A 23,735-nucleotide genomic window follows, 5' to 3' on the forward strand; every position below is an offset into this window, starting at 1 on the left:
TGCCGGCCATAACAGGGCCACTGCTCGCGGAGATCCCCGCGCACCAGCTGCTCGTCTTCAACTAGACGCCGGCACCACAATCTGCACGCCCCGCCGGGCGCCAAAAACAAGCTTTAAAATACACGAACGCGGAGTGCTTTTAGAGCAATTAAGGCGCAGAATACTAAACGAGCGCTCTATCTGAGCGCAACTTCCCAGGGGTCTACGACTCCCTAGCGCGCCTGATATAAGCCATAGACAAAAAGCAACAACTGAACAGTGCGATGCTTATACGCGATATGCACGGGGAAACCGCCCGCCTTGTATGCTACCCAGTGACGCTCACCAGGGCACATGGCAATGGATCCAGCAAGTCGCTGCTGTTTGCGAGACATTTAAATTCTCGGGTTCAGGGGCGCTTCACTAAGGTACCTAGGCGCATATAGGCCTACTCAGCAGCCCTCCCCTCACCTCACCCAGAAAAAAAGAAGCAGAATGTAGTACGTGGAGCGCTCACAAAGCGTCGAGGCGACCCACGCTTATGGGGACGTATACGCTTACGGTGCCGCGCTGCAGCGTATACACACCTGGCGGCAGGTATACAGTGCCTACATTCTTCAGCGTGTGCTCGCGCGCGTGCTGCGGCAATAAGAGGCGACGCCGCGAAGCTGGATCACGCGGCCACGCTTGTTTACCGCCTGCGAGCGTGCGCCGCAAATCAAGGGCGGTAAAGCTGTCAGCGACGCAAGGGGGGGTATAGTACTATACGTGTGCGAAAGAGGGCGTCTTTTATCAGCCTGCAGTCTTTCGCTTTGCAGCGCAGGCGGGGGGTCGTCGCGGAAGGTACTATACGGGAGGCAGTAATGAAAAATATCGACAAAAGGGGTATATATATATAAGAGAAGGGAAGGGGAATGAGGGGCTCGTTATACACATGAGAGAAGCCAACAGCCACATAAACCAAGGGAAGACAGGGGATTATTTTTTTAAATATTTATTTAATTTGTGGTGTTGATCAATGGTGAATATCAGTGAATGTGTTATCGCTTAAACATAATTGATTAGAAAAGCAGGAGAAAGAACAACCAACTAATTATATTTAACCAACAACGAATCAATTATATTGAAGCTATAACACATTCAGTAATATTCACCAGTGATCAATACCACAAATTAAATAAATAATCAAATAATCCCCTGTGTTCCATTGGTTTCTGTGGCTGTTGGCTTCTCTCATATATATATATATATATATACACACACGCACTCCTCTCATCAATGACAGGGTGATCGCGCGGAGGATGGTCGGAGGCCTTCGCCTGAAGGACGTCCGTCAGCGCGCGCCGTTTATACGACATGTCGGAGACGATTAACTTCGTCGTCCGAAGGGCACTCGTGTCAGCAGCCGCTGGAAGGAGGTGGGAGATGCTCCGATCGATGTCTGTCTGCGTTGTTTATTTTCCTTTTTCTTTATTTATTTACTCCCGCCAGACGGCAGCTCTGCTGACATAACAAACATATTCGGAGGACGAACATTGTACGGAAAAGGAAAGACGAAGCACGCTCACACAAGCCTGCATGTTCGGCGGTGTGAAGCAATGCCTTTAGGGAGAGTACTTCACTTACTTTCCCGGCCGACAAGGTAAGATTTTCGGCATCATTTCTACTCGCGCGAACAATGGCTCACACGTGTCGAAACACGGTACGTTCAAGTATTGTCTACGAACGAATGAGTGACGCGGTTTCGCTGAAGCATGCATTAAATGCGATAACGGTCAGCGCATGTTCCCGAATTATTATTTACTTACACGCTCTCTCGTCGGACACGCTGTTTCTCTGACGCTGGGAACAACGCGCTTCCATGCAGCAAGGCATAGGCTTAGGTTACATCTGGCCTAACGCATTAGGCCTAAGGTGAGGCCATAGGTCAATGTCGAGTAGATTTGAATACGAAGAAAGAAAAGGCGCGGCAAATGCCTAACACGGGCGCACTGACCACCTAACTTGAGTGTAAGGATGATCGGAGAGAAAAGGAAGAAAAACAGGTGCAGGTACAGCCTTCCTCGAAAGTCTTCAGGCTGCAGGGTTACTCAACACCTAAACATACAGATCTCCGCATGGGGACGAAGACTCTCGTCGCCCCCACCTTTGGACTTCTGCAGCTTCAGGGATGCCACACGTTCCCAACGAGCGCAAAAGTGACAAGGAAAAAAGCGAACTACTGTGCTCTCGGCTGCAAACCCACAAAGTCCCTTCTCCAAAAGGATCCAGACACAACGGGAGCGCCCAACTGTTACTATTGCGAAAAAAGAGCAAGTCAGCGATTTTCATCGCCATGCTTGTTTCTGCCCCTGTCCGCTTTCAAACTTCCAGATACAAAATATATAAGGGAATGATAGACTGGTCGCTTCCAGAAGGCGGGCAGTTCCGCGTCCCGGCGCGAAAGAGACGGCGCCGATTGAGATGGAGGCGCGCACGCACGCACGCACACGCGCGCGCTCTCGGCGGCGTAACCGCGGTCTGCGCCGGAACTTATCCCCGCTCCCCCTGCGCGCATGTCGCCTCTCGACATCTATCGTCGCGGTCTGGCTGCCGGCAGAGCAGAGAGAGGCCGATTACGTGTCCCCCGCCCCGCTCCCTCAGAGTCAGTCGGTCGGAGCAAACAGAGTGAGTCCCCCCTCCCCCCCCCCCCCGACACACACACATCTCGAGAGGCCCTCATTGCGGCCCGATGGGAGCGCAGCAGATACGTCGCCTGCTCGCCATGCTCTGCGCGCAGCCGCCCCTTGTACATTCCCCGTCCTGCCTCGTCGTACTCCCCCCGACGCACGCGAGAAGCTTTTACAGCCTCGCATGTTTACACCCAGCGCCGAGACGACGACATAACGCGCGGCTGAGAGGCCAGAGACATGCGTACGTCCTCTGCGACGTATGTGCACGATGTGTGCGGCGCTACTGGGGAACGTCTGGGGAGAAACAGGCACGAAACATCGCGGAGACCAAGCGGACCTGCCTGGATGCCTGCTTGCCTGCTTGACTCTCCTCCCGTCTACATGCAACGCTGGTTCTAGGTGCTCGCTCTCCTGACCGCCCTACCCTTTAAAAATGCGTCTTTTTTTGTTGTTGTTCAAGTTGAGCGCATAGCTTCTTTTCGATTCATCTTGAATTGGCTTTAAAGGGCTACTGAAGCGGTTTTAGAATTCGATGAGTTTTAGCTTGCCGAATGTGCAAAATGTGCTGGTAAAGCCTGCGAAATCGTTTTGCTCTAGCATTTGAAATGGTGGCGTAATCGCCGAATAAAGTCGTCGTCGGCGTTCAGGCTTCTCTGAAGTGCACAGCGACGGGCAGAGGCCCCGATAATGACGTCACGTATGGCGGCACTGTGTTTCCAGCGAAGAAACGGTTATTCCATGGAAGAAAACCGACGCCATCCAAGGTGAAGCTCACGACGCATTGTTTGGCGCCATCGATACACAGCAGCATGTTGGCGTAAGCAGCGGTCATTGAAGTTTCGGCAACAATGACGTCACTGCCGAGTTTCCTCGCACTCCTCCAACGTAGTGAGGAGAAGCCTGAACATCATCGCGGTTTTAATCGACGATTATGTCACCATTTTAAATGCTGTCGCAAAAATACTTTGTATTCTTTGTCTAGAACCTTGATAGATTCGAATTCTTGAATAACCTCGAATTCTCAAAAAACCGTTTCAGCTTCCCTTTAAGCCTGACAAAGCTCCGCTGGTCCGGGCTGCTTCGCTCTTTCACTTTCTTTCAAACTTTTTGAGCGGTCCAATAAACTGGGTACAGGTGTAGGGTGGAGACGTCATTTAATCGCAAAAGCACAAATCGCAAATGTACTAACAGATGCGCTGGTCAAACGCTTTAATGAAAAAAGCATAATCGTGGGGGTATCTTTTTTGTTATTTTAGCCCTCGGCCGGTGCAGTTTACACGGAGAAATATCCTAGGAAAGGTTATATATAATTAGCCAAAGATATGCAAGTCGATTGTCGAGAAAACAGTTCAGGCAAGTGACTCGCCCGCAGGGCCGTCCCGCCGATCTCTGCGGAAAGCTAAGAAAGCGGATGCACCGTGCTCCGGATGTCTAGCACTGTACGCCCACAAGATGCTTACAACAAAGCAAGAAAGCAAGAAAAGACACCGGCAAAATGGTTAGCACAAAACACGACGCCACAGCACCACAGTGGTTGCACGAGCAAGACAGTGCTGAGAACAGAGCGGAAGCAGATGTGTAAACGGACGCAGACAACCCCGCCCGCGGCCCTCTGCCTCGCACGAGCGACGACCGTGTGCAAGCACGCATTTGCACATGCCTGTCACTGCTTACGGACGAGGCAGCACGAACCGTTTCTTGCGAGCTCTATATTTGCGCAGAGTTGCGGTCACTGAAACGCCGTACATGAAGAACTATACCTGAGAATCCCTGGTGCCGACGGACTGCAGCTCTTCAAAGGCGGCATTCCGTGTTCAGTATGCATGATCAAAGTTAATCCATAGTAAGTACAAACCTGTGAATCATATATTCGATCCATAGAAGTCAATATAGATGGTCAGGGAATTTTCGGAGATACGGTGGCAGCAGCTGGCGTAAGATAAGGCAAATTAAATCAGAGGGAGATGTATTTGTCCTGCAGCACGCTTTGTTAGGCTGACAATGATGACGATAATCCATGGTCGAATTGAAGAATACCGGTCATGAAAACTCCTAAACATTTCGCCCGCTTTCGGGGCGGAGAAGCGTCAGCGAAAGCTGTATAACGAGCCCACCTCACGTCAGTTCCACGTGGAAAAAGAGGCAGTCTACTAGAGGTGGTGTTGGTCACTCCCTGCCTTTTTCACGCGACAACTCAGGGCACATTCTCGCAGGCAACCGCGCTATAGCCGGTCCATCTAAATAAACATATCCTCACCACCGGCTCGCACATGAACGTGGGGTAGTCTTCGGCAGCGACACACGACGACGCCATCCTCCGCACAGGTGCCGCAGTAGTAGTTCCGAGAATCACACGCACGGAACAAAACACACCATCGTATGTTTTGCGCTCTGCGCTAAGGAAGACAGATAGCAGTTTAGAACCTATATGGGAGAAGAGGTCTCTGTCCGAACCACAGAAATATCACCGGACGCTAAGAAAGACATCAATGCCTATAGAAGCCGAGTCCACAGTCCACAGACTAGCAGTGCTAATACGAGTCATCCCCATGGTTCTCAGATTCTAGAACGAGCGGTGCCACAAAAAAAAAAAAGGAAACAGAATCCCCACGCTTGGCTAGCAACCAAAGACACGAATGACGTAAGCATGTAAGCATTCGGCTATACAGCCCACGTCCTTGTCGCGCACATCAAATGTGGTCGTCGGGGATACACAACGGCCTGCCGAAGAAATATACGAGGGAGCCGAGTGTTCCCGATCGCTTCGGGAGATATATAGCGGTACTCCGATGCGCGGCCTCGTGGTGGAGCAGGACAAGGCCCGATCACCTCTCGTCACGCAGGAGTCGCACCGCGCGGATGCCCAGGGGCTTTCTCCCGTGCTGACGCCTCAGTTGTCGCGCTTCTAGACGCCCGTCGGCATGCCGAACAGCCTGCAGTCGAATAACGAGACTGTAGTTGTACTTTTTGCCTCGGGCAGCACCGTTCGGCCGGCATGTCCGCGCGAGGCGACGGCAAAGCGAACGAAGGCGCGCGGCAGAGGTAATTGCACGAAGTGCTTGCATGAGCGAGTCTCGAGTTTAATTGGGGCAGACGCATTATCGAACAGTTACGTACAATGTACGGGAGGCCTCGTTTACAGCTCCGTACAAACAGCGTGAGAAAGCGACAAGCGAGAGGACTGCACGACTGCCATGATATGCTATAGAACTTCACCGCCGTCAGGAAATCGGACAGGAGAAAGCAACACTACGCGAGTCGCCGAGCCATTTCGCGGAGCCGGGGAAAGGTCATACTGCGCATGCGCAAAGAGCAGAGACGTCACACGGCGCGCAGTTGGCGCGCCGCCGCCGACGCTGCGCGGGTGACTCAGAGGTGTCGCCGCCGTGCTCGCCAGTTGCGCATGCGCAGTAGCGGCGCATAGCTAGCGTGCCGGGGCCGCCGCGCGCTCTCCATCCCCTCTCTCTCTCTCTCCTCGTTGCTTTACTCTAGGTTTAGCCAGAGCTAAACCACTGCCAATTTTTTTATTCTGTTTTTCCAAGCCAACGCAGTTATAACATGATGACAGTCGCACAAACTATATAGCCCCGCATGAAGCTGTGTTCCATGACTGGCTTCCAAGGGCTGAGCAGTATATAGCAGCATATACAGGGTGTTTCACCTAAGACTTTCTCCAATTTTTAGAAATAAGCTATTTGAATTAGATGCGCGCTTTTTCTGGCATAGCATTGTCAGTGGTGTAGTACATCATAATGCAGCTAAGACGTGCTAACTAGCAGGATTGTTAACCAATATTTAATAGTTAACTTTTAAACTATTACCGTTGGGCTCCTTAATTTTTGAGAGGCATGTAGTCCACCTTAAGTAATGTCCATATCCGTTTTTAGAATTTCGAGGACGCGATTATCCTCGGCGCTGTGGCCCAACAAATTTTGGCTATTTCGACGAGTTAGGTTCACTGGAGAGGTTGCTTTGCCTGCAAGCTTCTCAAACCGCATGTATTTTGGCGCGATGTAGGCGAAATTTGTTGGGCCACAGCGCCAAGGGTAACCGCGTTTTTGAAATTCTAAAAACTGATATGGGTATTACTTACGGTGGGCTACATGCCTCTCAGTAATTAAGGAGCCCAACGGTAATAGTTTAAAAGTCAACTATTAAATATTGGTTAACAATCCTGCTAGTTAGCACGTCTTAGCTGCATTCTGATGTACTACACCACTGACAATGCTATGCCAGAAAAAGCGCGCATCTATTTCAAATAGCTTATTTTTAAAAATTGCAGAAAGTCTTAGGTGAAACACCCTGTATAACAGGTATACGCCTTGCAACCTCGACCGCGTGACCATCCTACAACGGGTGAACACACGGCCGTGCTGAGCGGTACAAGCGGGATCACGTAGGAGAGCAAATGATACACGCATATACATCACGAATCATCCATGTAGTACAACAGTGTGCAAGCGTTGGCAGGTGAGCTGCTCTAAAACACGAATGCTCAGAGCGATATGTGCCGGTCACGACGGGCTGTCCATTAAGAAGGACGGCTTCAGCGACGTGAAGATGTAGCACGGCCGAATCCCAGAAATCTCGAGCTGCTTTGTGCTGTAATACGAGGGCTTGCTTTCTGGAAATTAAAGGGCACGCAGTACGCCGCCGCAAGAAAAAAAAAAGCCAAATGCCTGCCGTCGCCCGAGTTTGCGAAGAGCATAAAGGTTGCAAAACGATGGCCGTTCATTGCGTGCAGCATTCGGTAGAAGGCATTGTTTGCAGTGGTTTCCATACTATACCGCATGCACCGATTTCAGAGAATAAGATGGCTATGTGGCGCTGCTGCAAACGGCATGATTGGCTCGGTGTCCCCCTCGATAAGTATCCTTATAAATAAGGGAAAAGCCAACAGCCACAGAAACCAAGGGGCACAGGGGATTTTTTTTAATTGATTTATTTTTGTGGTATTGATCAATTTGGGATGGACTTCTCCGTTTTAACAAAAAAACACCGATAAAAGTACGTCGAATTCACGTTTTCAAATTCAGTTTTAACCGAAAGATATCGGTGTTTCTGGCATGCATATCGCAATCAGCTGGCATTGTACCTAGCAGGTCGCGCGGTAAAATGAGTAAGTGCTGGAATAAGGAACGGTGTGGGACAGCGGTATCTTTAGAATTTACTAACGTGGTTGTGAGTATTGAGAGATTCATCCGCGAAATCAGACGCACCGTTGCAGATCAGGAGGTTCTAAATCGCATAATGAAGCGCTGTTGTCTAGAGTATAGTTCCGTCTGCTCAGTCTTATAACGGCATAGGGCCATCCTGTCACTTGGTTAAGTAGGATTTTCCACCAGCGACTTTTGGACCAGTAAAAAGCAACTGTGAACGGTAAACCAACCATGAATCAACAGCACGAAAGTATAATGTTCTGGCTTCCGCGATGTAAAGCGGCCGTACCACCGCTGCTGTCAGCACATGTATGATCCGCGGTACTCGAATTCATCACACAGTTGGCCAGAACTTCCACTTACGTTATCGTCTCACAGCTCGATAACTCCGGCATTTATGCTCTTTGCTGCGACTATTACTTCATTCTGCAAGGATACCTCTTAATAGCACCATTTCCGAGTTAATTACTGGTACACAATCCGTTCGTTCTAAAGCTCTACGTTACTACTGACCGCACAGGAGCATCGTATACGTTTCATAGAAAAAAAAACGAAAAATCATGCGTCGAAAATAATATTAAAAAGCGAGAAGAATCCGCCGAATTTTCAAAAAATAAAAATCTAAACGTCAAAATCCTTTCACGACATCCTTCTGCTTCAGTTGGACGCGGTTTGTTGGACGGTGTCGCCAAAGCATGAAAGGAAACATGGACGCTGCATCGTTGGCCTTGGTCGAGAGAGGACGGCAAATATGTCACCGCAATGATATACTCTTGAACAAGACGTCTGGGTAGTCGCATTTGGCGAGGCGGCGAATACGTTCTACAGCGCGTTCTTAACTCCTCACAAATCAAACAGCCCGACATGGCGTCACTCTGACCATTCCATTCTCTCCCTCGCCGCACTGGCGTGCATAATTGGGCGCGAAGACGAAGCCCACTTATCGCGCCACGAACACATCGTCCGTCCGCGGGAGTGGTCGCATTGGAAAGCTGCCATCACGCCCCACCTTCCTGCATATAGCGTGCCCCTGAGTACGTGTCGATGATCACGCTGGGACAATAACGCGGAAAAGAAAATGCTCGTCCCGGACTGACAATCGCGCGCGCGGATGCACGCTGCTTGCGCGCGCGCCAGCAGTGGCCTTGGAAAAAGCCTGCCACGGCACGTAACCCAACGCCGTGTCGGCCGACAGACAGAAAGACCACTCTCTGAAGGAAATTACCGACGACACAGGAGTTCCCTCCGCGGCGCATTCGAAGCACATACATGTGGTGGCCTTCTCGACTGAGCTCTGCACTTTCTTTTTACTCCCGCTTTACCAGAAAGGTTGTACTTAATTTATTGCTCTCACACCAGGCCAAGCGCGCTCAACAGTGCCCTTGACGAGCCCGTGCTGTGCCGATTTTCATTGCTAGGCTTGCGAATGGCTGGCATCTCAGTCATATCGTGCATCGGCTGCCAAATAAACGTGAACATGCAAACTGTTGAGCACTTTGTGGTTGGATGGCTCCCCGCAGTCGACAGCCATAAGCAAACACTAGTAACTGTATGTAAGCAAGTACTAACGGGGCTACTGAGGAACCATTGACTGTTGAAGACAGGCGAGGAGACAGCACCAGGGAGGAGCTCCAAATGCAGTTTTAGGTCACCGAGAGTTATTAAGGCATCTTTTTCGTTTCTTGCGTCCGCATTGACTGTAGCCACAGGTATGTGTTGCATAGCACGGAGATTACTATGCGAAGAGCACCTTTACTCCGCAGATCGCAACAACTGAATGCTGAACTTCTATTTCAAGCGAGCCACACACACACACACACACACACACACACACACACACACACACACACACACACACACACACACACACACACACACACACACACACACACACACACACACACACACACACGCACGCACACACACACACACACACACACACGCGCGCGCGCGCGCGCGCGCGTGCGCGCCGAACTGCGGCAGCATTCACATCTGGAGTTGGAACTTTACTGATGGTGGCGTAGCATATAACTACAGAATTGTGCCAAAACATGCATGCCAGACAGTGTGAATTGTTCCAAAGCTCTCAACTGATAGGCGTATTTACGTCGACCCTGTAATGCTCAAATCATTCCAGCGAAGTTCGCGGTGCTGTATTTTGTTTGCCGCATCCGGTCGCGTTATTGGAATGCCCATTACGTTCTCTCTTGGGCCCTCCGCACAACCGCACAGAAAGGGGTCAGTCAACCCGGCGGGAGAAGAGGGGGCGCCGAATGGCGGGGGATTACGGGAGACGTCAAACTCCCCTTATGGACGGAGTCGTTAGGTGGCATCCTGTGTGCACGTGTGTACGGCGAGGCTGACCATATTGTCACGCTAGCTGCAGGCATGAGGAGCGACGATGAGAAACAGATGGATTGAAGTGGCTTTCCTGGAACTTGGGTCAACCGGACGTTGAAGTAATCTGTATCATGGGAAAGTGAGAGTGTTCGCGAAGCTCGCAGCAGGAAAGCAAAATCGTGATGGTGGAAAGTGTACATACGATATGTGTACGGTGTCGCGATGAGCTACCTTCTTTCCCCAATCATTGATTGGTTGTGTTTTCCTTTCCCCAATAAGTTATTGGGTGGATGTTTGTACAGTACCTGACTGGTTATTCCTCCCACCGAGGGCGGGGACATAGGATTTAAAACCCGCTGTTTCGGCAGGATTGAGGGCTGGTTTCGTAATGTAGAACTACGAGCCAGTCAAGTGTAAATATGCTTTCTCCTTGCTTGTATCTTCCTTTGTGCTTTTAATTGTTATAAAAGTTTAACCTCTCCAGAAGTGTCCTCTTGCAATGTGATTGAGCAATTCGAATCTGCAAGACGTCAAGAATCCTACAACAATCATCTTCAACAGCAATTCCCCTCTACGAGATCTTAAGAGAGGATTTCAACTAGCGCAGCCGTAGTGGGGACATTTTCAACTATTCCATTGAAGGGAGCGATCATCTCTACTATTTAAAGTCGGAAATTATCAGCAAGACCTGCCAAACGCCGCGGCTCAGGCGAAAAACACTCAATATTTACAGGAACGTGTCCGATCTTAGCCTGGGAGCAGTAACATCGAGCCGCTAAGGCTGTTTGTATACGCCTTTTATAGGTACAATGAACCCTTGACAGTACGAACTGGCTGGGACCATGGGAAACAATCGTATCATCATTACTTCGTACACCCCGAATAACAACAAAATAACGAACCCTGATGAGAAAGTATCTCATTGTTTCTTTTATTCTCTAAGGTAAAAAGGTCTATGATCCATTTGGCACTCTCCTCTCAACTGCGTCGACCAGATTGATTTAGAGCGCGCTCGTGACAGCGCTCATGTTACCGGAGTTTGCAACACGGCGTAGAGGGCATGCAGTGTCTTGCCAACGCATTCCATCGCTATTGGACTCTTGCAGTGATTGATTCCTACTTCATCGATGTCGCCGATGATGGACTCCTGCAGTGATTGATCCCACTTCATCGATATCACCGATAATTCCGACCTTTGCAAGTTTGAAAGTCGCCTTCACCAATGGCGATAAAATACGCCCATGTCTCAAACATGAGCTTCACGAGCTTTCTGCGGTGCAGTCATCTTAGCGAGCACTCGACATAGACACATTTGCGAAATGAGTTTGAAGACTTTTCCACAGTGGATATCTTTTCTGAGGGAACGATGGCCCTACATACGCGCACGACTGCTGTACATACTGTATAGACCAGATTTTTTTACCCTCGCACGCAGGCTGCGGACGCGCGCCTACTCTCGACGCCAGTCGCCATCTGTCGGCGCGCGCGGCCCGAGGGACTGCGGGTCGCGCCGGCGCCGCGCATAGAACGCATGTTTACGTGTTCGCTTCTGCCGTTTTGTGCTCCATCAGCTAACGTATGAGGGTGTGTGCTGTGCGTCACTACTCCCATTTGCCCTCTTCCAGACAGTGCTGCGGTTATCTTGTGCGCAGTTACTCGTTAACGTGACATCCGAGGGTAGTCGACCAGGTAGTGTACGGACTGGAAACCGGCACTTCGAACAGATTTCTGCGCTGTCGTGTCGTTTGTTGTCGCCTTTTACGTGCGATATCATCCATGATAATATTATGCATTAGAATGTAGATCTATTGACTTGACTCAGTGGAGTAGTAACTGGATAGGCGAGCTGCAGACTGAAGGTTGTCCCGACGGAGCGCGTGTTTTCGATCACCAGTACGTGTCCAGCATCCTTGCGCTGAGCTTGCTCTTGTTCCCATTCAGAACATTTCATGCACAGGATTGTAAGCACGACCGCTACCGATTTCAGCTGCTTTTTCCGCACACATGTCAGAGGTATCTGGGGGGTAAAGGTTTATCTATAGTATCTTTCTGCTGTTGGTATCTACCTTAGCTTGGTTTGGTTTATTAAGGTTTTACGTTACAAAGCGACTCAGGCATGAGGGACGCCGTAGTGAAGGGCTCCGGAAATTTCGACCACCTGGGGTTCTTTAACGTGCACTGACATCGCACAGTACACGGGCCTCTAGAATTTCGCCTCCTTCGAAATTAGGCCGCCGCGGCCGGGATCGAACCCGCGTCTTTTGGGCCAGAGCAGAGAGCTGTAACCACTGAGCCACCGCAGCGGTGCGGTATCTACATTATTCATAGGAAAATATGCGCGATTTCATTACATTTTCCACACTTAGCCAAACGCCTACGCAACGCTCTCACACGCGGCGAGAGCTCCTGAGTAACATAACGCGACTTCGGACCTCAGAATTAGTGAAAGCTGGATTAGCTGCTCATATCTATTCAAGCTTTTATAAATTAAGCGAAAGTACGTTTTTATGCACCAGGTTGCATAAACCATGACAAAATTTGTTTTCTGTTGGCGCTGCGACTCAGTTGAGCTCACAGCGGTAATTTGTTGATAAACTGGCGCGGCGACAAGAAAACCGTTTGTGGAAGGGGGGGGGGGGGGGGGCTTTATGGCCGGCAGGAAGGAATAAGAGTGCATGGGAATTGGAACTGCATACTAGCCGCACACCTAATTCTTGATATTGAATAAAAAGTTTCTTTGCGGTGGAGCACCAAGATGGAATTCGATATAAGCACGAGCGCGTTCTAAGCGCCGGCACAATTAACCTGAATGTCAAACTAAATGTCATTAAAAAGCGTCAATGTTATCGCTTTGATAACGTAAATACTTCCTGCAACACAGCCACGCAGCGGAAGTATGCTCGACAATGTTTTTTTAGCGCCCGAAGCGCGGCTATATGCAGGCGCGGCCGCGGAACTGCCGCAGCCCCGCAGTCCCCAAAGAAACGCCCGCACCGCGGCGCGCCAGTCGGTGCAAAATGGCCGCGCCCAGGAGAGGCTCAAAAATCTGGTCTATACGTTCCGACAACAGCGTTCCGTCAGTTCGTGTCTGCTGCTGTCCGAGGACGCGTTCACTTAGAACTGTTGGGTGTGGGGGTCCTTCGGGCGCCTGACTCCATCAGGTTCGCAGGTCCCGCATCCCACTGACTTGAAGTAATAGCGAGAGCCATAAGGTATACCGAAACGACCAGTATACAGTTTATTACACATCTGCACGAGTTGGAATATGCATCCGACAACTATCCATTCAGCTGGCTTTAAAGCGTTGGCGGTCCCCCGTTCCCTAGCTGGGGAAATTCGGTCATTAAGAAGGGCCCATCAGCTGTCCAGTATAGAGGGGGAACCATTCTGGTGGCGACAACAATTCGGACAGCGTCTCAGCTCCTGTGTTGGAGTTGTAGATACTTCACCACGCAAACAAGCCCGGCTGGAACCGGTAACGACCCAAGGTTCCACGGGAACTGATTGCGTTCGCCGCCGTCGTCTGTCTGTACAGGGAAGAGGGGAGGCTCGTTTCCCCTAAAGGTCACTGTCTTCGAATAGTCAGCACTGCGTGGGGATCAGCTGCCTCATCTCCCTTCGTCGCCGCCGTTCTGTAGAGGGGAGACGCGATGCTTTGTCCATCCCCCAACGGCTAGATTAGCCCGAGTGGCCACGACCTTGTGTCCGCCGCCGCCCAAGCTGCCAGTCGGCACGCCTCCTCTCCCTCTAACAAAGGAAAGACGACGCCGCTGTCGCCGCTACTGGCAGCAGTCGGCGCCTCGCCGTCGGCAACATCGTTGACTCGACTGCTGCGGACACACGAGTCGGCGTGAGAAATTCCTCCGGTAGTCAGCGAAGTTCACGATGTCAACAGATCTGCCCGTTAGAATGGGCGTAGCCGGAATCACCATCAGTACGCAAATGTAGCTCATCACTCGGGGGTCGGAATGTACTTCAGCAGTGAACTCCTTCAGCATTCCTATGAAGCAGAAATTCAGATCAACTGTTGTTTTATTATCACCGCAATTATACTGTATCAGGTCCAGCAATTTTGGGGAAAAAAATTTTGAAAATTGGAGAATTGTTAGATACTTTTTACGGAAATATTGAAGGTAATACTCTCTCTACTCTTCTGATATGTAGCAAAATCTTTCTTTTAAAGTGTTTCCATCGATCGCATCGGAGAATTAAGGCTTCCATATAAAAATAATGGGGAACGGTTTTGACGACAGCGAGAACCTTAAAAGAAAAAAAAAATTCAAGACTACCGCCGGGTGATCTGTGGATATCTTGATTGTTATAGTGAAATATTAGATTATATGAAAAAAAAAAAACTGCTTTCATAAAAGGTTTTCCGATCAAAAATGCTTTTGTTCAGAATTGTTGGGTATGTCCTTAGAGAAAGCTATTTTAATTCCGCCGTGTTCTATATTTATTTGGATCGCCCACGGTGTCACGCACATCCGGGAAATAACGGCGGCATAACAAACAAATAATCAAAGGCGCAAAAGAAAGAGGTCAGATTAGAAGGTAGTCGCTATATTATGCAGGCACAGTTCGCCCGCTCATTTTAGCCAACTAAATTCTGAGTTTTTTTCTTCTATTCTGCCCCTTCTTCAAGAGCACATTACAATGCAAGCGGAAGAACACAAAGGGACACACCCTCGAGCACTGCTTTCCGCGCGCGGGCCATTCGGTTCGCTCCGCTGACCAAGACTCGGTTTCGGCGGCCAAGTCTCTGGGCGTGGCCCACGCCGGAGCCGGCGCTCCGGGCCCAGGGATAAAAAAAAAAAAGTAAAAGAACTCGCGCCGCCGTAGGGATCAAGGAACGCGCGCGCGTGGTTCGGTCACATCCGCAACCCGCGCCCAGACGGCGACGAAGAACAACCGTGAGGAGAGCAGCGCGCAACCACCGGTAACCTCACAACAACAACGGTCACGCCGCTCACGCGACCACGCGAAGAACAGGTGCGCGGCCCCGTTCCGTTTTTCGTGCGCCGTGCGGACTCGCTCAAGCGGACCGAGTTCGATACACTGCTGTCCGCATTTACTTTCAATGGCCCTTCTTTATTTCAGACACACGAGAACGTTGTCGACGAGAAAGTTTGCAAAGCGCGCCGTAGTTATACATACATATATACGAGAGGAAAACCGCTGTAGCGGCTCGCGTCGCTTTCAAGGTGGTGACCAACAAAAATGAGTCTACTCCCGAGAAAATTTGAATTATTATAATTTTTTTTTTTGCTCGTGCTCATGCACATGCCTGTGAAGTTCGCTGAACTTTCTGATGCGCCATTCAGTCTCCAGGTAGCTATTTTGATATGTGCACCTGTCCCCGGTAGAAGGGTTACCAAATTCGTGGAACCGCGGAAGCACGACGGAGGCTCGGTGGCTGCTCTCTTCTTGCCGGCGGCACCGCCGCCAGAGCGCTTGTTCCGTCTCCGTCTTGCCTTCCTACCACAGATATCTTTCCAGCGCGCAGCCTTGTGCAGTGTGCAGTGTTCGAATGCCTGCAGTCGTCATTTTGCGGCCAGTGGACTTTTTTTTTTTAACGTTCTCGTTTCCCTGCGTGTCAGTCATTCGCTCTGCTCATTTACATAGCTTATTGTGAGGACGCAGGTGTACGGTGGCTGATCGGTACGTGATGCGGCGCCAATGAGTCGTTTGATGTTTGGGTACTGAGAAGAGGTGCTGGATTAAGCTGGAGTTGCCACTGAGCGCTTGACCCCTCAACGACAGCTTCCTTTTTTTTTTTTTAATAAAGAACCTTAAGTCATTGTTCCCGAGGCATACGTGTGTCCCGTATGTACGTGCGCGGTAAATGAAACGTCGAGGAAGGCAGAGGTTCCGAATGCAGTGAATTCAGTGCTGTTTGTATGCGTGCTCGAAATCTCTCCTTTCCCAAGTATTTGGTTAGCTGATATCCTTTCCCCAGTCTTTGATTAGCTGACGGAAACTCTATTTTCCTTTCCCTAACCATCGAATGGTGAGAAGTGTCACCTGATTTATGATTGGTTGCTGTTCCCGCCGAGGGCGGAGACAGAGGGCTCAAATCTAAGCGCTCTCGGTTAAGCGGGGCCTGATTTCATCTAATCAACGGTTCAGTCATGTTGTAAATAGTTTTCTCCTTGCTTTATGTGTAATAAATAGTTAACCTTCTTTTCCTGCCGTCGAGTAATGTGATTGTTTGCGATTCCGAACCATCAATCCATCGAGAAACCCGATTTTATCACCATCAAGTGTTTCCTCACGTCGCCACGTCAAGGGGAAACTCAACTAGGCCCACATTTTGGCCTCGATTATTTTTCTGCCGCTAGAACCTGCAGTGCAAGGGTGACATTTTACCGCCCCCCCCCCCCCCCCCCCCCCTACACACACACACACACACTTGATGAAACTTTTTATTCCCTCTTTTTTCTGGGATACGTTTTGAAGCAGGCTAGTGTTCATCCCCTTCCCTTTTTCTTGCGTCTTTCTGTCCCCATATGTTTCCATGGTACATAATAAATTGTTTATCATTCTCTGCTAGCAGCTTTTAACCAGGCCGCCGCGACCGCGTTTCGTGGAGACGAGGTCAGCAAAGTACGAGTCCACTCCGAATGAGACAGTTTCCGCGCCTGATTCCTTTCCCCACAATCTCCTCCTCTTGCGAAAAAGCAATTCGTACCGGAACCTTCCATCATGTTCAGCGCTGTGCATGTCAGTTTATGTTAGCGATCCCCAAGTGCTCGAAATTAATCCGGAGCTCTCCACTAACGGCGCCTCTTCCTTTCTTTCTTTCTTTCTTTCTTTCTTTCTTTCTTTCTTTCTTTCTTTCTTTCTTTCTTTCTTTCTTTCTTTCTTTCTTTCACTCAAACCTTCCTCCCATCCCTCACGGCCAGGTTGAGGTGTCCACCGAGAAGTGAAGCAGTTGCTTCGCCATTTCCTTCCTTGTTCCGCACCAGTGTTGCTTCGGCATGCATACGTCAATCAATCAATCAATCAATCAATCAATCAATCAATCAATCAATCAATCAATCAATCAATCAATCAATCAATCAATCAATCAATCAATCAATCAACACGCGCATATGTTATTCTAGGTGCGCGTAACCCACCCGCGATCATACTATGCTCTTTTCGATGTAGCAAAGATGCAAAGAAGCAACTTTGCAGAGGTGCGATTGTCACGGACGCAGTCCCCATGCAAGTGCCTGTTCCGCCAGCCAGTCAGCAGCCTGAATTTATTTCCAAAGCAGGCAGCACCTGCCGCCAGCGCGCAGCTTAAGCCGCACGCGAGTCCTTATTCACGCTCTCCTTTGCAGACGCGGCGGCGCGGAGAAGCACGGATTGCTGCGCCTGCGAGGCTCGGGGCGAGAGTTGCTCCTCTTTTGTCAGGAGGCGGTGGCGGGGTTCATTGCCATCGACTCGAGGCGCTCAGCAGACAGCCGCAGGAAGTCGTGAGAGACGAAACGCAGCAGAGAGCGGCGGCCGTACTGCGCGTACAGATTGTGCCGGGGAGGCGAGAAAAAAAAAAGGAGCTCCTAAAGGCATTCGCGTCGAGACGTCGACGGCGGCTCTTCTGCTGGCTTCGTGATGCGACCTCGCGCACAAAACTCTAGGCGCAAAGTGATGTTTAGTTTCTTCCTCCTCAGCTCGTAAGGTAGCTGAAACTAACGTGAGACTGAAGCGAGTTTGGTGTTTTAGTTCTTGCTAGTTTTGACAAATCAGGTTCGGGGATAACTCCACGCTCATAGCTACACTTGCCTCGAAAAAAGGAGCCGCTGTTGAAAAAAACCGAGGTTCCAAAAAATTCAAAACAAAGAAAGGCAATATATGGTGGCTCTGACATGCTGCATGCCACAATTCACTTGTGCACTAATAAGCAAGCCCGAGATGACTCCTGCGACCGTAAAAATCGCGTATCGCGATGATCAGGTTCACGCTATCCGCGTTGAAGCTGTCAGCTCTGTTTAAAACTACTTCCAGTAACTTCGATCGTTCTGCTGCAGCTGAGATTATAAGAAGAAAGGCAAACGAAGTCGCAGACGTTGCAAGAAAATGAGCGAAACTTTTGCGTGGCAAACAACTGGGAGAAACTTTCCTACCTTTGCGATGGGCTTTCCAAGCGATGTGATGTCAATCATAATGCTGAGGGGAAATCCAACTTGTTCACGAGTGGAGAAGACTCCTATGAACGATCGCGAGAAGAATTCACAGAGGAAGGTTGGCGGGGCGAACTTCCTAGCTCCTTCGACGAGCTTTTGATCGCCGCACGCGTTCTCCGAGTTTTCCTGGCACCGGGTTACACAAACGACACAAAGTGCACTCAAACAGCTCAAACAACTTCTGCTAGCGGGTGTGGTGTCTGCTTTGAGAGATATGGCCGCCTGGCGGCGTGCAAAGAAAGCTCTGGAGTTGCAAAATTTTAGACACCAGACCTATGCAATTGAAATAATTAACAAAAAGTATGAAATAACTTTTATTATTGCTTACAAAATTACTAATGTAAGTAAATAAAACAACTACAACTTTCAAATACCGAAACCAAAACCTAACGTGTTTTATTGCTGTTTTATTTTTCTTTCTAATATAACTGATTACATAATAATTATTGCAATAAATAGCAAGTATTTTAATACCTCGGTAACTTTTGATGGGTTCAAAAATAAGTATGCTTTGAAAGATTTTATGAATGCTATCTTGGTTATTGTGCAGTAGATGGCGCCACCACACCGGCTGCTGCTTTCTTTCAACTTTTGTGCCACCGAATTCCTCACCCCCTGGCGGACATATGGGTTACTATGGTCCCGCGTAGGAATTTTGAACAATTCGGCCGAAGTGTTCGATCATGGTTACGCAAGTATCGCCAGAACCTGTAGCGCGGCAAAAGACAAGCGCCTAGAGCCCTGGATTACCAGCATGAACGCACTCATCGACTCATCGCAAGCAAGCGAACGTCGCCAGTGTTCAAGTTGACCGGGCGAAGCCAACTCGTTCAGTGCGCCGGAGAGCAACTTGCGTGGCGGCAGTGAACTTCAGGCAGGCAGGGCCGCCCGCTTGGCCCTGCTTCGTGCGTTGAGGAAAAGAGCGTCCGCTCCCGAGTGTTCACCCCCCGCTGTGTCGTTTCGCCGTTTCATTCGACCAGAACACCGGCGTGAACTTGCGGTGTTGGAGTGATTTCGCGTCACCCAGTGTGCAGTGTGCGTGCCGTGCATTCCGGGAGGCGGAAGTCCGTTTCACTCCGCAAGCGTCCCGAAAGCAACTCTTGATTGGACGGCATTCCATGATAACAGGTATGTATGTCATGCTGGAGTGCTCACTTCCCGCCGCGTTGAATGAAAACGCCGCTCCGAATGGTCACATAACGCGCATACAATGCATTTTCTTTCGAGAGGAGAATCTTCTCTCGCGGGATCAATCTCTCGCATCCACTGCATATGCTGCAGTGTTTACCAATGATACACGCGTGCTTGGTTCTGTGATTGCGCAAGACGCAGGGGTCGCTGTCTCTCAAGAACCTGTGCGTCTGCCGTGTGCGCTCGATGTAGCGAACATTTTAATCCTGACTTGTGAACGAAACTCTCAAGACTTCGAAAGCGCAAAGCGTTTCCGAGAACGCACCGCCGGTGCAAGGAAAAGGAGCAGTCATTGCTGCGAGGTTCGCCGTAGTGCCCATTTTTGCCACCAGGTGCGGTGAATCGCGCGGTTTTTCGCTCGGGGGCTTTGCCGGTTCGCCTTTTGACACTTGTTGCATGGGTCATGGACGTGTGCCTTGAAGGGTGGACGCATTCGGCGCGCTTGATGGCTGCGGGGTCCTTTACAGCGTAACCTGGAGCGAACTTGAGTGTTTGTTGCTGCAAAATGCCGACCCTGCAAGTGGCCTGCTCAAGTTTGCATTGTTAATGGCCCCGACATGGTGTGCAGACCCAGTACTGCAGGGCACGTTTTGCGGATCTATCAAAGCGCAGATAATCAAATTACTGAATACACAAGTTAACATTAACCCTGTTGCTTGCTTATTGACTGCTTATATCCTCTGCACAGTGGAATCTTCGTAAAAAATACCGTGGACCACGTTTCAGAATGTGTGTACTTTCGTGCAGCTTTCTTTGTGGATAAAAAAGAAATAAATGTGTTTTCCCTGCTAAATATCACAACCTTCGAGAATACCGTAACGTGTAACTCCATAATTTGATTTCTCCCGGTTAAATACCTGTGTAGGCAGGCGGGAGTACGATCGTCTTACATACCCTGCGGTCGGTGTCGATTTCGCCACTTATCTGTGTTGCGTAACCTTTTTGAAACGACTTAACGAGTTTAGCTGATCTCGGAGGTAGGGTTGTATAGATGCACATTTGTTAAAGTAATTTCATTGCATGTTTTCTTCTTTAAAATGATGCGTTAGACATTGGGACATTTAGAATACATGAACCATCGCGTGGTATTCGCCTACAACCGTTAAGTAACTCATAATTGAATTCCTTCTCTCATGCTGTTTCGGTTTCATCAACCTAACGATGGCTGTGACGTGCAGTGGAACTTTAGGTCACATGAGGCACGGAAAAATTGCAATATAAGCGCTGACACGTCGTTTTAACTCACTACAGCACTTACACTAGCCTGTTTCAAGAGCTGGAATTACAGCAAACGACGTATCAGCAGTTATATTGCCGCTTTTTGTGCCTCACGTGACCTAAAGTTCAACTATACGTCATAGTCATCGTTCCACTGATGAAACAAAAACAGCGTAAAGAAGAAATCAAATGGTAAATTATTTAGCGGTCGTAGGCGAATCCACGGGGTGCTCCATGTACATACACTAATGTCTAACGCATCATTTGAAAGAAAAAAAAAATACAAAAGCAAAACATTTGGTGTCTATAGTCCTTTAAAGGTGATCCATGGGTAACTGAACGGCCCTGCACGTGGAGAAAAGATTTACCAGTCCAACTGGATTATAAAATAATTCCCAGTTGGTTTCAGATGGTACCAGTTGGAACAATCTGGGAGTTGTTCCATAAATCAGTTGGACTGGTCAAATTTTTCACCAGGAGCTCTATGGCCCTGCTTACGCGCCAGTGAGCCGCGCTCTAAACAAAAGGCAAAACCGCCACTTCCTTATTGGTATCTGGGAAATCAGGACGTGCTCCAAGGAAAGCAAGGACAGAGAAAATTCTAGGAAAGTTTGGTTTATTGGTTGGTTTATTGGGGTTTAACGTCCCAAAGCGACTGAGGCTATGAGAGACGCCGTAGTGAAGGGCTCCGGAAATTTCGACCACCTGGGGTTCTTTAACATGCAAATTCTAGGAAAGTATAATAATAAATTTGAAGTTTCGGAACCCGTAGCCTAACCTCGTAAGTGGTAGCTGAGCTGACAGTCGTGCCGGTAAGCTGACATTCGTGCCGTGTGCACCAAAGTCAAAACACGGTAACTCAGGATGACAGGTTGACAGTTGGTCTTCGATAATTTGGTGAGCCAGCGCAAATGACAGAATAGACAAAACGGAGGAAGACGATGCGGATGAAAACGCTTCCGTTCATCCGTCTAGTCCGTTGTGTTCTTTGCCCTGGTTCGTCAAAAAAGGTCTGTTTTGCGGTCAATCCGCACTGCGGTATATGTAGCTTGAACCTGGCAGCGTGACGTTGTTGGCCTTCAGCTGTCCGCAGTAGTTAAAAAGAGCGCGAAAATCACCCATAGTTTATTACGATCTTCCGAAAAACCAAAGTCTGCTCTTACAGCGTGACAAAAAGCCATGTAGTTTTCGTTTCGCCTATGTTTAATGAAAAAGCACTTCCTATAAAAAAAATAAATGTCCGGGTTTTTTTTCAACGCTTCCAAAGCTAGCTTTAGTAACTAGTCACTAAGCATTTCTTCTCGGAGATTCAAGGCACGAATCAACAAGAATAAGAAGAGGAAGAAGAAAATCTATTCGATAATAGAGGCGTTATGAGAGACCAATGTCCAGGGTATTTCTTCTTCCCTTCATCGCGCAAGCTTGCGCGGTGCCTGGGTTGCGACCTTGAACACCGCGCATGCTCTCCACAGGGTGCGCGTTTTAGCTGACCCAAGAAAGCTATTTCAAGGTCACCATGGACCCGTGCGTGACCTCCAGCTTTTGCGACTGAAACGTTTGTAAATGTTTTTTCCTGGTGCATTGCAGTGCCTATGGTTGCTGGTGCAGTAGATGTTTCGACATACAGAAAAAAAAAGCCTTGGGGCGGGTGGGGAGGCGGTGCAGAGTGAGGCATTGTCATCGATGGCGCGCCACTTCACGGACGGACAGTGCCTTGTATCGACCGCGAGGATGCTCCTTCACGTGGGATGCTGCGAAACGGTTTTCGTTCGGCCGGGAGGAAATTGTTACAGGACACGTTGCCTCGGCGCATTATACGAGTGTGTTTGTTGCTCGCACACTCGCCGTGCTCGCATACCTGAGGTGATCAGTCGCGATCACGGCGCCGTTTGCGATCGCGCCAAGACGGGCGAGGGAGAGAGAGGGAGAGAGAGCTGTGTGGAACGCGGTGCAGCAGGGGGGAGGAGGGGGGAAATGGGAAGGAGCGATAGAGGGAGGCGAGAGGAATATCACGGCCCTCACGACGCGCTCATTACGATCGGTCCCCTCACGACCGCGGGGGACTTGACGGGCCAAGGCGGAACGGGCATCGTATTTCATGGCTTGCCCGCTGTTGCTGCTGCTGCTGCTGCAGCCGCACAGTGCGGCACAATGGAGCGTTGGTTTGGCGGCGCAGGGAGGGAGGGAGGGAGGCGAGCGGGGTCCCCCGGCGCCGCCGCCTCTGCCTCGACCGAGAGTCACGCCGGGTCCATCATTACCAGCGTCCCCCACCCTCCCCTCACGATTGCGGATCGCGGCGGAGTCGCAGACGGCGGCGCCGCCGCCAGGGGCTCCGGCGCGCGCCGGGTCGGGTTCTCCCGCCGCTGGCGTGCCCGTGCTTCGGAGCGTATAACCTTCGCGGCGCTAACCTAACCTAACATGTTTGCAAATGGTTCCTGATTTATAGAGCGGGCGCCGAAAAGGCTTCCGCCGGAGTGACAGGCCCAGCCTCCCTCTTCCACGGCAGCGGTCTGACGCTGACTTTAGCATTCACTTTCTTCTTTCCCACCTCTCTCCCAGTTTTCCCTTTTTATTTCCCGTTTTGCCCTTGTTATTTTTTTTTTTTGGAGGCAGAATATATGCATCGCGACCGACTACCTGCGTTCCATCCTCCTCCTGCATGAAGCTATGCCTTGAAGCGTTACGTCACGGGATTTTTTCTGACCTGTGCTAAGGACGTGTGTAGCCCGATTTCCGAGAACGACGAGCGAGTCGTTAGCACAGCGCGTTTAAGTGTTGCTAGCGCCTTGTTCACGGTATTCAAACCAAGAAGCAAGGTAGAAACAGCGTTTTGCTTGGGCACTACAATCTTCTAAGCACGTCTGTCTTATGAGGCCCCACGGGAAATAGACACGTGGCGCTTCCAGAGCTGTCTTCGCCAGGCTCCTGGAACTCTTCGTGTTTATGGAACTACAGTCGAACCTCGTTATAACGAAACGGTTTGTAACGAAGTAATGGATATAACGAAG

General features: G+C 49.9%; 2 protein-coding genes across 3 annotated transcripts in view; one reads left to right on the forward strand and one right to left on the reverse strand.

The window, feature by feature from the left end:
• LOC149339369 (coronin-2B-like) overlaps nucleotides 1-18,509 on the reverse strand; it is a 210,983-nt gene extending 192,474 nt beyond the window's left edge. For both annotated transcript variants that reach the window (XM_089548127.1, XM_089548128.1), the window contains exon 1: nucleotides 18,259-18,509. In XM_089548127.1, the coding sequence (XP_089404253.1) occupies nucleotides 18,259-18,297 (39 nt within the window). In that variant the 5' untranslated portion in view covers nucleotides 18,298-18,509. The remainder of the gene's footprint in view (nucleotides 1-18,258) is intronic.
• Nucleotides 18,510-18,943: 434 nt separating this feature from the next.
• LOC149339370 (uncharacterized) overlaps nucleotides 18,944-23,735 on the forward strand; it is a 98,087-nt gene continuing 93,295 nt past the window's right edge. Inside the window, exon 1 of the mRNA XM_089548134.1 lies at nucleotides 18,944-19,446. The gene's annotated coding sequence lies outside the window, so the exon portion shown is untranslated. The remainder of the gene's footprint in view (nucleotides 19,447-23,735) is intronic.

The sequence above is a fragment of the Amblyomma mixtum genome, chromosome 6, assembly GCF_055824585.1.
Source record: "Amblyomma mixtum isolate Tamu chromosome 6, ASM5582458v1, whole genome shotgun sequence".
Taxonomy (NCBI): Eukaryota; Metazoa; Arthropoda; class Arachnida; order Ixodida; family Ixodidae; genus Amblyomma; species Amblyomma mixtum.